This window comes from Piliocolobus tephrosceles, chromosome 6, assembly GCF_002776525.5.
Source record: "Piliocolobus tephrosceles isolate RC106 chromosome 6, ASM277652v3, whole genome shotgun sequence".
In the NCBI taxonomy this organism is placed as follows: Eukaryota; Metazoa; Chordata; class Mammalia; order Primates; family Cercopithecidae; genus Piliocolobus; species Piliocolobus tephrosceles.
The window spans coordinates 107,239,847-107,252,342 of record NC_045439.1 but is presented as its reverse complement, the minus strand read 5'-3'; the positions used below and the strand labels follow the sequence as shown (position 1 = coordinate 107,252,342).

The window sequence follows — 12,496 nt, the reverse complement described above, 5'->3', positions numbered from 1 at the left end:
TTAAGTTTGTGTGATATTCTAAATCTTTTGCTGTCATTTCCATCTTGTTCCCAGTGTCTTTACCAGGAGTAGATTCTATCTCAAGAAACCACTTTTGCTGTAGGTTTTTTCTTTTTATTTTTTAAAAATGCTGTCTCTGGGGGCCTGCAATTTTTTTATTAAAAAAAGAAAAAAAAGAAACCACTTCCAGCCAGGCATGTTGGCTCATGCGTTTGTTCCCAACACTTTGTGGGGCTGAAGTGGAAGGAGTTAAAGACCAATCTGGGCAACATGGCAACACTCTGTCTCTACAAAAAATTTTAAAATTAGCTGGGTGCAGTCCGGGCGCAGTGGCTCAAGCCTGTAATCCCAGCACTTTGGGAGGCCGAGACGGGCGGATCACGAGGTCAGGAGATCGAGACCCTCCTGGCTAACACGGTGAAACCCCGTCTCTACTAAAAATACAAAAAACTAGCCGGGCGAAGTGGCGGGCGTCTGTAGTCCCAGCTACTCCGGAGGCTGAGGCAGGAGAATGGCATAAACCCGGGAGGCGGAGCTTGCAGTGAGCTGAGATCTGGCCACTGCACTCCAGCCAGGGCGACAGAGCCAGACTCCGTCTCAAAAAAAAAAAAAAAAAAATTATCTGGGTGCAGCGGCATGCGCCTGTGATCCCAGCTACTTGGGAGGCTGAAGTTGGGAGGATTGCCTGAGCTGGGTAGGTGGAGGCTGCAGTGAGCCTTGTTTGAATCACTGCACTCCAGTGTAGGCAACGCAGTGAGACCTTGTCTTAAAAAAAATAAAAGAGACTGGGTGCAGTGGCTCACTTCTGTAATCCCGTCACTTTGGGAGGGTGAGGCAGGTAGATCACATGAGGTTAGCAGTTCAAGACCAGCATGGCCAACATGGTGGAACTCTGTGTGCGCTAAAAATACAAAAATTAGCCGGGAGTGGTGATATGCACCTGTAATCCCAGCTGCTCGCGAGGCTGAGGCCAGATAATCGCCTGAACCTGGGGGGCGGAGGTTGCAGTGAGCCAAGATTGCACTACTGCACACCAGCCTGGGCAATAGAGTGAGACACTGTCTCCAAAAATATATGTAAAATAAATAAAGAAACTACTTTCTTTGCTGTCTGTCAGAAGCAACTCATTCAACTTTTATCATGAGTTGCAGCAATGTAGTCACATCTTCAGGGTCCAACTTCTTATTCTAGTTCTCTTGCTGTCTTCACAACGTCTGCAGTTACTTCGAAGATCCAATGAAGTCTTGAACCCCTCAAAGTATGCATGAGGCTTGGAATCCACGTCTTCCAAATTATTAATGTTGGTATTTTGACTGCCTTCCATGAACCACAAATGTTCTTAAGGACATCTAGAATGGTGACTCCTTTCTGTAAGGTTTTCAATTTACTTTTGCCCAGATTGATCAGAGGAATTATTATGGCAGCTATAGCCTTATGAAATGTATTTGTTTAATAATAAGACTTGGAAGTTGAAATTACTCCTTGATTCATAGTCTGCAGACTGGATGTTGTGTTAGCAGGTATGAAAACATTAATCCTCTTTTACATCACCAGAGCTCTTGGGTGACTGTGCGTTGTCAATAAACAGCAATTTTCTTTTTTCTTTTTTGAGAAAAGGTCTCACTTTTGCCAAGCAGTAACATTTTGAAAGGAATCTTTTTTTCTTAGTAGTGGGTCTCAACAGTATTCTTAAAGTATTCAGTAAACCACGTAAATGGATATACTGTCATCTATGCTTTGTTGTTTGTTAATGGAGCACAGGCAGAATAGATTTAGCATGACTCTTAAGGGCCCTGGGAATTCTGGAATTGTAAATGAGCATTGGATTTTAAATCACCAACTACATTAGACCCTAACAGGAATCATCCAGTCCTTGGAAACTTTGAAGTCAGCCATTGACTTCTCTTTAGCTATGAAAGTCCTGGATGACATCTTCCAATATTAGGCTGTTTTGTCTACATGGAAAATCTGTTATTTGTTGTAGCACTTTCCATAAATGATCTTAGCTAGATTTTCTGGATAACTTACTGCAGCTTCTACATCAGCATTTGCTGCTTCACCTTGCACTTTTATCTTGTAGAGATAGTGTCTTTCCTTCAATTTCATGAACTGACCTCTGCTATCTTCAAACTTTTCTTCTGCAGCCTCCTTGCCTCCCTCCGCCTTCATAGAATTGAAGAGTTAGGGCCTTGCTCTGGTTTAGGCTTTGGCTTAAGAGAATGTTGTAGCTAGTTTGATCTTCCATCTAGATCACTAAAACTTTCTTTAGATCAGCAATAAGGCTGTTTCACTTTCTTATCATTTGTGTGTTCACTGGAGTACTTTCAGTTTCTTTCAAGCATTTTTCCTTTGCATTCATTACTTGGCTAACTGGTGCAAGAGGCCTAGCTTTTGGCTTATCTCGGCTTTTGACATGCCTTCCTCACTAAGCTTAATCATTTCTCGGTTTTGATTTAAAAATGAGATATGTGCAAATCTTCCTTTCACTTGAATACTTAGAGGCCATTAATTGGCCTAATTTCAGTGTTGTTGTGTCTCAGGGAATAGGGAGGCCCGAAGAGAGGAGAGGAGGGTAACGGGGAAACATCTGGTCAGGACACACATGTTTATCTATTAAATTTGTTGTCTTATATGGGCGAAGTTCTTGGTGCCCAAAGCAATGATCATAGTAACATCAGTGACTGTCACCATAACAGATAAAATAATGAGAAAAATATAAATATTAGGAGAATTACCAAAATGTCACACACACAGAGTTTCCACATGCTGTTGGAAAAATAACTCTCATAGACTTGCTTGACACAGTGTTGCCACAAACCTTCAGTTTGTTCAAAATAAAACAAAAAACCCTGAACATCTGCAAAGCACTAAATGTGCCTATAAAAGGAAGCAGTGGTTTAACTTTTTTTCTTATTTTTTTGAACAAGTGAAAGCTTTAAGTGGCAAAGGTAATTCATAATTTAGTCTGAAAAATCTTATGTCCATTGTTATTTTGAATAATGTAGATTTGTTTATTAGAGTTTTGGTTGAATTCTTACTTTGTACACTTTGGAACTTGGGGCAGGTAAGATTTTTCCTAGAACCTTACTATTTTCTCTAGTGTGATAGTACTAGAGATAGACTTCTCAAGGAATCCTAAAGTACTAGTCACAATGTTGGGATAAAGGAGAATATGGAAGTATGATTTTAAAGTTTCTAAGATGTATTTGTTATAAGACAAAAGACTTTATTAAACTTTTGTTCATCTTGTGATAAAATCTTGTGCTTGATTTTTAAAAATTGGTTTAACTATAAAACCACTACAATTTTCAAAATCCAAGATACACTTGATATATACAAGATAACCAAGTATTTTGTTGGTACTCACTAGTTCTTCACACTAAGAATCTTACTATTTTCAAACTAATTTAAAGATTATGTTTTTTTGGTTGTGTTAGGAATACTTTTATAATATAACATGAAATGTTGACCAGACTTTAGAAAGATAAAATATACTTTCTTTTTATATAGCAGGCATTGCCAGTAGACTTGAGCAACAGTGGTATCAGAAGTCATGGAAGTGGCAGTTTTCATGGAGCATCTGCATTTGACCCTTGCTGCCCTGTATCTTCCTCCCGAGCCGCAATCTTTGGCCATCAGGCTGCTGCTGCACCAAGTCAACCTTTATCATCAATGGATGGCTATGGATCAAGCATGGTTGCGCAGCCCCAGCCCCAACCCCCTCCACAGCCCTCTCTCTCATCATGTCGACATTACATGCCACCCCCTTGTAAGTATAAACTTAATGGACACAAAATCTAGAGGCATATCAATGAAATATTTTATACTCCTTTATGAAATAACCTGTAATTAATCCCAGTTCTTAAATTTTTAGTATTTACTTGGCTTAAGAGTAGGTTATGTTTTTTCCCATGTTAATATTATGAAATTGAGGTGGATTGAATGGAAGTCTTAAGGAATTTAGATTTGTTCTTTAGGATAGCTGAAGAAATGTGAAAGTTGAGTAGTATTTCTAGGCACAGTAAAGTAAATTTTAAGAATTCTCAAGCAGTTAACTGAGGCATAAGAGAGAATTTCCTCACAGCAAGCTTTGGGAGTTATAAAAGGGTTTTTATATTCATTTGATGCAGGCAATTAAAATATAACCACGGTTGGGCATAATGGCTCACTCCTGTAATCCCAGCACTTTGGGAGGCCAAGACAGGAGGATTGCTTGAGGCCAGGAGTTTGAGACCAGCCTGGGCAACATAGTGATACCTGGTTTCTATAAAAATAAAATAAAATAGAACCAGGCATGCCTTTCTAAAGAAATTGAAATTCGTTAGATAGCATAAGAAATGATAAATACCCTAAGGCTGTGTAACATATTTACTATTTTGTTAGATCATAAGCTAATAATGAAATTGAAGCTTCATAAACGCTTGGCTGATAAACACCAAAAATTCATGCCAGAAATGAACCAGGAAGTCAGCAAGGAAATTTGTGTTTTGTTCTGATTACGTGGCAAGGGGTAATTTTCAGTTATATATCTTCTTGGATTTTTTCTTCTACTCCAGTCATTTTAAAAAATCGGCATCCTGCAGACACAGCTGGGATCAACCCAGAATGTGTACAGTGAAACTGGTAATATATTATTTACCTTCTTAGTAATGCAACTTAAAATTTAAAGTATAAATTGGAAAACAGATTTAGAAACAGTTTTTTACAAAGCGTTGACCGGTGGGCCCATTCTTTGTATGAGCACCACTCTGATGCATGGTCTATTTTGTAATACTTGATTGTATTGATTTTTAATTGATCATCTTTTATTTGAAATTCAATATGTGTAATTTTCTGCCCTATCCTTTAAAAATAATATACTGAAGCAGTTTATGGGTAAGTTCATTCCTTTCAAAATGTCCTAATAAATGTTTTAGACTCATTTGTTACATTCTAAAACATTCAGACCGCGCAGAGTAATATAAAATGAGAATTTAAAAGCTTCTTCGCACAGCTTACTAATCTTAATATATCAGAGGTAGCAACTGTTCTATAAAAGCTTTTAGAAATTTTCTTTGTACACTTAGATATGTATATGTCTTACCTTTTAAAACTGGGAAATCAAACCTATTCTACTTCTTGCTTTTTATTTTTAAATTAACAGTATATCTTGATTTTTGCTTATTAGCACATACAAATGAAGCTCATTGGTTTTTAATACCCCTATAAAGTCCATTGTATATTAAATCAGTCTTCTGTTGATGGACATTTAAGTTGTTTTTGGTTGAGTTTATGTATAGTGTAACTTCCTAGAAATGCGATTGCTATGTCAGAGGGATAAACTTTCAAATAAACACTATTAAGTTTCTCTCCAAGGGACTGCATCAATTTACACACCTCATTAGGGGTGTATTAAAGAGAATGAAGGTAGGAAATTTAAATTGTATTATGTTCTGTTAGAGACATTTTGATAACTTTGTTTTGAGCTTCTTTTCCTGAAGGAGTGTCTGTATTCTCTCCCCAACTCGTCCATGCTTTTAAAAAACGTTTCCTGTATGCTTTAGTTCACTTGTGAAACACGTGGTTCTTAAACTTTTTTCATCCAGAATGAACTGTGGGAGACAGTATGGTGTAGTAGAGCACTAGCTTTTTGGATAGATTTGAGTTGACCTCCCAGCTCTCACTAATTAGCTTAGTGACTTTGGATAAGTTACTTAGTCTCTCTGTCCTTACATTCTTCACACTTGTAAAATGGGAATTTCTATTGGCTGTAAATTGTGATACCTGGATCCAAATGAATAGTTTGCTGTTTCGTAAGTACATTTATATGTATAACAACAATACTTGTGCAATAAGAATATGTCTCTCCTTGCTTTTGAAAGGTTTATGGTCTTGATGAAGTGATAAAACAACTGTACTTGAAATGCTATTATTTAAAAGTTTTCCTATCTTATTAATAAGATGTATTGAGAAGATACGTAAGGCCTGGTTTGGTAGTATGAACATGTATTTCCTGCTACTTGAGAGGCTGCTGAGGCAGGGGGATTGCTTGAGCTCAGGAGTTCAAGGTTGCAGTGTGCTGTTATCACACCTGTGAATAATCCTTGTACTCCTGTCTGGACAACATAGTGAGAACCTGTCTCTTAAAAAAAAAAAAAAAGACCAGGCACAGTGGCTCACACCTGTAATCCCAGCAGTTTTGGGGAGGCCAAGGCGGGTGAATCACCAGAGGTCAGGAGTTCGAGACCACTCTGGCCAACCTGGCGAAACCCTGTCTCTACTAAAAATACAAAAATTAGCCGGGCGTAGTGGCGGGCGCCTGTAATCCCGTCTACTCAGGAGACTGAGGCAAGAGAATTGCTTGAACCCAGGAGACAGAGGTTGCAGTGAGCTGAGATCGCACCAATGCACTCCAGCCTGGGTGACAGAGCGAGTCTCTGTCTCAAAAAAAAAGAGAGAGAGAGGTACAGGTAAGGCTACTTATAATTAATCATAAAGCAAATGGTCTACACTGTAAAGCTATAGGAATGTAGTGAGTAAGTGTTGGAACAAATCATAATATTACGACTGCAAGTGATATGTTGAATGTCTAGGAAACAATATCAAGACTTTTTTTTTTTAAACTGTTGGGAACACAAATAGAGGAAGGGTAAAGGTTTTTGGGAATGTAGAATATGTCACTCTTAAAATGATCAGCAACCTATTTTGTTTAGATAAACAGTGAATTAAAGTGATGTCTTCAGAGTAGTTAAATAAATGTACTCATTCTGAAACAGAACTTCTTGTTTTGTAATATTTGTGAATATTGTCTTGCATAATGATTACACAAATATAACACTTTGAAACTAGAAAAAATGCTGTGAATTTGAGAAAGGCTAGTTAACAATCATAAACATAGTGGATTCATTTTTTTTTTTTTTTAACTTTAAAGAGTTTACTTGAGTGAAAGTAAGGACAACTGCCCAGAACAAACTTCTAAGTTGCCGTGGGGTGTGCTGCATTGGGCCTTTTCTACAAGCAAGTTTTTATAGGCAGAAGGGGGCAAGGATGACAAAGTTGTTTGGCATGAATTCTCCTTGGTTTATAGAAATAACATTGATTGGCGGGGCGCGGTGGCTCACATCTGTAATCCCAGCACTTTGGGAGGCTGAGGTGGGTGGATCACCTGAGCTCAGGAGTTCGAAACCAGCCTGGCCAACATGGTGAAACCCCATCTCTAAATACAAAAATTAGCCGGGCACGGTGGCAGGTGCCTGTAATCCCACCTGCTCAGGAGGCTGAGGCAGGAGAATTGCTTGATCACGGGAGGCAGAGGTTGCATTGAGCTGTGATTCTGCCGTGGCACTCCAGCCTAGGTGACGAGAGAAACTCCATCAGCAGGGCTCACTGCGGGAGGGCAGGGACCCCTTGTCTGGCCACACAGCTCAGCCCTCGGACCACCTGGTTCCCAAAGAGCCTCCCGCCGCCGATCGCACCGAAGCCCAAGAGGGCGATCTCGGCTCGAGACCCCTTGCCTCCGCCTGGGCTGCCACGTGGCCGCGGCTCATTTTTTATGATTAAGAGCTTCTGAGCTTTGTGCCTTCTCGAAGAGTAAAGCATTGATTTGAAAACAGTTTGAAAATTGGTTTAAAAATTTGTCTTGCAACTTTTAAAAATTAGATTTGTTGAAAGTTTCCTTTAAGTACATGCAAACAAGGCATACTTTGAAAATATAGTTGAGTTGTGGTTACCTAAGTTCTGCCCTTGCTGAATCAATCAAAAGCATTAAAAATTGAAAACTCTTCTGTAATGAAACTAGAGAATGGCTGTTGCTGTATATCAGACTTACAAGAACATCTTCCAATAAAATGAAATTTGGATTGAAATCTAAGGAAACAAACCCTTTTTTTTTTTTTAACATGTCAAGTAGATACACATCTCTAAGAGTAAGGAAGATGTATATTCCTCAGAGGGATTTTTCAGCAGTCACTTTGAAACATAAAGATGTAGAATGAAGAAATGCGAGGAACCATCTTATTAAGGACTTTACTTCCATATTTATTGGGAAACAAATATGCCTCCTTCATCTTAATGTAGCACAGGGATGATAACATGGGGTAGGGAAAGAGAGAGAGAGAGACAGTTTGGAAAAATGTTTACACCCTATTATGACAGAGCTTCCATATATGCAAAGAATACTTATAAGTCAATAAGAAAAAGGTAAATAATACAATAGGCTAAGCATGTAAATAGATAACTCTGGCCGGGCGCGGTGGCTCAAGCCTGTAATCCCAGCACTTTGGGAGACTGAGACAGGCGGATCACGAGGTCAGGAGTTCGAGACCATCCTGGCTAACACGGTGAAACCCCGTCTCTACTAAAAAATACAAAAAGCTAGCCGGGCGAAGTGGCTGGCGCCTGTAGTCCCAGCTGCTCGGGAGGCTGAGGCAGGAGAATGGCGTAAACCTGAGAGGCACAGCTTGCAGTGAGCTGAGATCCGGCCACTGCACTCCAGCCCGGGCCACAGAGCGAGACTCCGTCTCAAAAAAAAAAAAAAAAAAAAAAAAGATAATTCTGAGAAGAAATACAAGTGGTCAAGAAATAAAAGATTTTTCTCAGATTGGCATTTATTTAAAAAATTTAGTGGTAGTGGGCTGGGCACAGTAGCTCATGCCTGTGATCCCATCACTTTGGGAGGCCAAGGCGGGCGGATCACCTGAGGTCAGAAGTTTGAGACCAGCCTGACCAACATAGAGAAACCCCATCTCTCCTAAAATACAAAAAAAATTTTGTATAGGGATGGTGGCACATCCCTATAATTCCAGCTACTTGGGAGGCAGAGGCAGGAGAATCGCTTGAACCTGGGAGGCGGAGGTTGCATTGAGCCGAGATTGCACCATTGCATTCCAGCCTGGGCAACAAGAGTGAAACTCCGTCTCAAAAAAAAAAATTTAGTGGTAGTGTGGGGGTAATCAGGTCTTCTTGTGTACTCCTTTTTTTTTTTTTTTTTTTTTTTTGAGATGGAATCTCACTCTATTGCCCAGGCTGGGGTGCAGTGGCATGTTCTCGGCTCACTGCAACCTCCACCTCCTAGGTTCAAGCAATTCTCCTGCCTTGGCCTGCTGAGTAGCTGGGATTACAGGTGTGCATCACCACGCCCAGCTAATTTTTGTATTTTTAGTAGAGACGGGCCTTTGCCATGTTGGCCAGGCTGGTCTTGAACTCCTGGCCTCAGGTGATTCTGCCCACCTTGGCTTCCCCGAATGCTGGGATTACAGGTGTGAGTCACTGTGCCCGGCCCTTCCTGTGTACTCTTGATGAAAATATTAATTATGGCAACCTTTTGGAAAGGGTATTTTATCAACTGGCATCTAAATTTATTTTTTTCTTTCTGTCCCACAACTACTTACAGCAATTTATGCTACAGAAATGATCTCTATGTATGTGTGTATACATGTATATAAATGAGTGAGTGAGTGCAGGAGGGACCACATACACAGATATTTATCATAGCCTTTGGGTTTCTTTTTTATCAGTGGGGATTTTGTCAGTACATTTTGGTGTGTTCATGTAATAGAATGTAGTGAAGCTGTGAGTGAAGTTAAATTGTAATATATATTGACATAAGATACCCAAGATTATTCTAAGAAGGGAGCAAGTTGCTTGAGCAGTTGCTTGAATACTTTACTTGATAAAGTATTCATAAAAATAGAATATCTACTAGTATCTTTAAAAGTACAATAGGAATGTATAATAGCAATATATGTTCAGCTGCATGGTGCCTGTGTAATATACTTGAAATATTTTTCTTGCAGATGCCTCTTTGACAAGGCCACTTCATCATCAAGCTTCTGCCTGCCCGCATTCTCATGGAAATCCCCCTCCTCAGACTCAGCCTCCACCTCAAGTGGATTATGTTATTCCTCATCCCGTACATGCTTTCCATTCTCAAATATCTTCTCATGCAACATCTCATCCTGTGGCACCCCCACCACCAACTCACTTAGCCAGTACAGCTGCACCAATCCCTCAGCATCTTCCTCCTACACACCAGCCAATGTCGCACCATATTCCAGCGACAGCACCTCCAGCACAGCGCCTGCATCCTCATGAAGTGATGCAGAGGATGGAAGTTCAAAGGAGGAGGATGATGCAGCATCCAACGTATGTTTCACATTTTTAAAAAGAAAGTCAGGCTTGCTTTTTCTTCTACTTCCATTGGTCTTTACAACTCTGAGATCTAACTAGGCATGGTGGCATGCACTTGTAGTCACAGCTGCTTGGGAGGCTGAGCCAGGAAGGTTGCTTGAGTCCAGGACTTTGAGTCCATGTGGGCAACACAGTGAAATACTGTTTTTTGTTGTTGTTTTCTTTTTTTAAAAAAAGAACAAAGAACAACAACAACCAAAAAAAAAAAACCACGAAGTCTTTAGAAATAATATAACTTGTAACTGTAAGTTGGGTGAGGCTCGTGCCTGTAATCCCCAATTGCTCAGGAGGCTGAGGCAGGAGGATAATTTGAGCCCAGGAGGTCAAAGCTGAGTTATGACTGTGTCACTGCACTCTAGCTTAGTGATAGAGCAAGACCTTGTCTCCTTTAACAACAATAGAAAACAAAAGATAGGTGGCTGCAGTGACTCACACCTATAATTTCAACACTTTGGGAGGGCAAGGCAGGAGGATCATGTGAGCCCAGGAGTTTGAGACCAGCTTGGGCAACATAAAGGAGACCTCGTCTCTATAAAAAAAAGAAAGTAGCTGGGTGTAGTGGCATGTTCCTGTGGTCCCAGCTACTCAGTAAGCTGAGATAAGAGGATCGCCTGAGCCCAGGGGGTCAAGGCTGGAGTGCAGTGGTGTGACCATAGTTCACTGTATCCTTTAACTCCTGTGCTTAAATGATCTTCCCATGATCATGCCACTGCACTGCAGCCTCGGTGACATAGCAAGACCCTGTCTCTCCCTCTCTCCCCAAAAAAGTAACTATACTAAATCCTCAGTTCACTAAGAAATTGATTCTTTGCTAACCAGAATCTTCCCCTGCCTTTTCCTAAATTGTATGTGTTGACAAAGCAAGTTTATACCAGATTATTTAGTAAAATCTGACCAGTTTTACCATGTGACCCAGGGTAATTTCTTTATGCAGACCAATTAAAAAAATACCCAGACTGGTCTGATGTGAACTAATACTTTCTCTGTTTCTGCAGTATTGCATAGTAAAAATCAGTGTTAAAATTGATGATTCTGAGGAACAAGATATAAAGATATCAAAGATTTGAATGTTACTAGCCAGAGGGAAGAAAAGTATTAATAGAATTTTCAAAACCTGACAGTGAAAATACTGTACTTCAAATTTATGAAAATCCTTTTTTTTTTCTTTTGAGTATTCAGGATCTGATTTTCATATTTAGAGCAGCAAACTCTATTGGTCTAATTCTGCCTACTGATTTTTGTAAACAAAATTTTATTGGAAAACAGCTGCAGTTTTTCAGTTACAAACAAACTGAAAAAGTGTCTATTGTTTGTGGCTGTTTCCATACTACAAAGACTGAGTAGTTATAACAGAGAACGTATGGCCTGTAGAGCTGAAAAAATTTCCTGTTTTATCCTTCACATAACCTGTTTGCCAAACTCTTGATCTAATTAATGATCCAGCTCTTGTGTAACTTTTTGCTTTAGTTCTGTCATTTAAGATTATATCCCAAATCTCTGGCTGTTGCTGCCTTTTATGTAGAAAATTGCCAATTTAAGAGTCTTATCCTCTAGTAACTGGCAAAATGTTGTTTAGAATAAACATGCAAAATCTGCAAATGTGTTAAAAACTAATATAAAATTATTAGACTATAAAAATGAATCTTAGCTGGACATGGTGTCACACACCTGTAGTCCCAGCTACTCAGGTGGCTGAGGTGGGAGGATCACTTAAGCCCAGGAGTTCAGGGTTACATTGAGCTATCCTGGAGCAAGAGTCTGCCTCTTTAAAAAATAAATAAATAAATAAACAAAAAATGAATCCCTGAAATTAGGTTGGTTTTAGTGTCTTCTGTTAACTGAGTTCAGGAGGAGAAAATATAGTAAACTGGGATGCAGAATAAAAAGTATGAATGGAGGTTGGGTGGGTGGCTCTCGCCTCTAATCCCAGCACTTTGGGAGGCCGAGGGCGGATCACAAGGTCAAGAGATGAGACCAGCCTGGCCAACATGGTGAAACCCCACCTCTACTAAAAATACAAAAATTAGCTGAGTGTGGTGGCACGCGCCTGTAGTCCCAGCTACTCGGGAGGCTGAGGGAGGAGAATCCCTTGAACCTGGGAGGCAGAGGTTGCAGTGAGCACAGATGGCCACTGCACTCCAGCCTGGTGACAGAGCTAGACTTCCTCTCAAAAAAAAAAAAAAAAAGTATGAATGGAGCTAAATATAAGTTTCCTAGGTGTGTTAACATGTATTACATGTGTTTTAAAAAAAAATGCACAAGGTTAACATTTTTGTCTCTTAAACTTTCATTCATTAAAATAGTTGAATGTCTTTGCAATATAAGAGTA

At 39.8% G+C, this 12,496-nt stretch overlaps 1 protein-coding gene across 10 annotated transcripts in view; it reads left to right on the top strand.

The window, feature by feature from the left end:
* The window catches only part of RNF111 (ring finger protein 111), a 113,205-nt gene that overhangs the window by 87,114 nt on the left and 13,595 nt on the right, over positions 1 to 12,496 (top strand). For 7 of the 10 annotated variants that reach the window (XM_023228609.2, XM_023228613.2, XM_023228610.2 and 4 more), the window contains exons 7-8: positions 3,511 to 3,769; positions 9,774 to 10,122. In XM_023228609.2, the coding sequence (XP_023084377.1) occupies positions 3,511 to 3,769; positions 9,774 to 10,122 (608 nt within the window). The remainder of the gene's footprint in view (positions 1 to 3,510; positions 3,770 to 9,773; positions 10,123 to 12,496) is intronic. The other 3 variants (XM_023228614.1, XM_023228612.2, XM_023228608.2) reach the window with 1 other exon arrangement.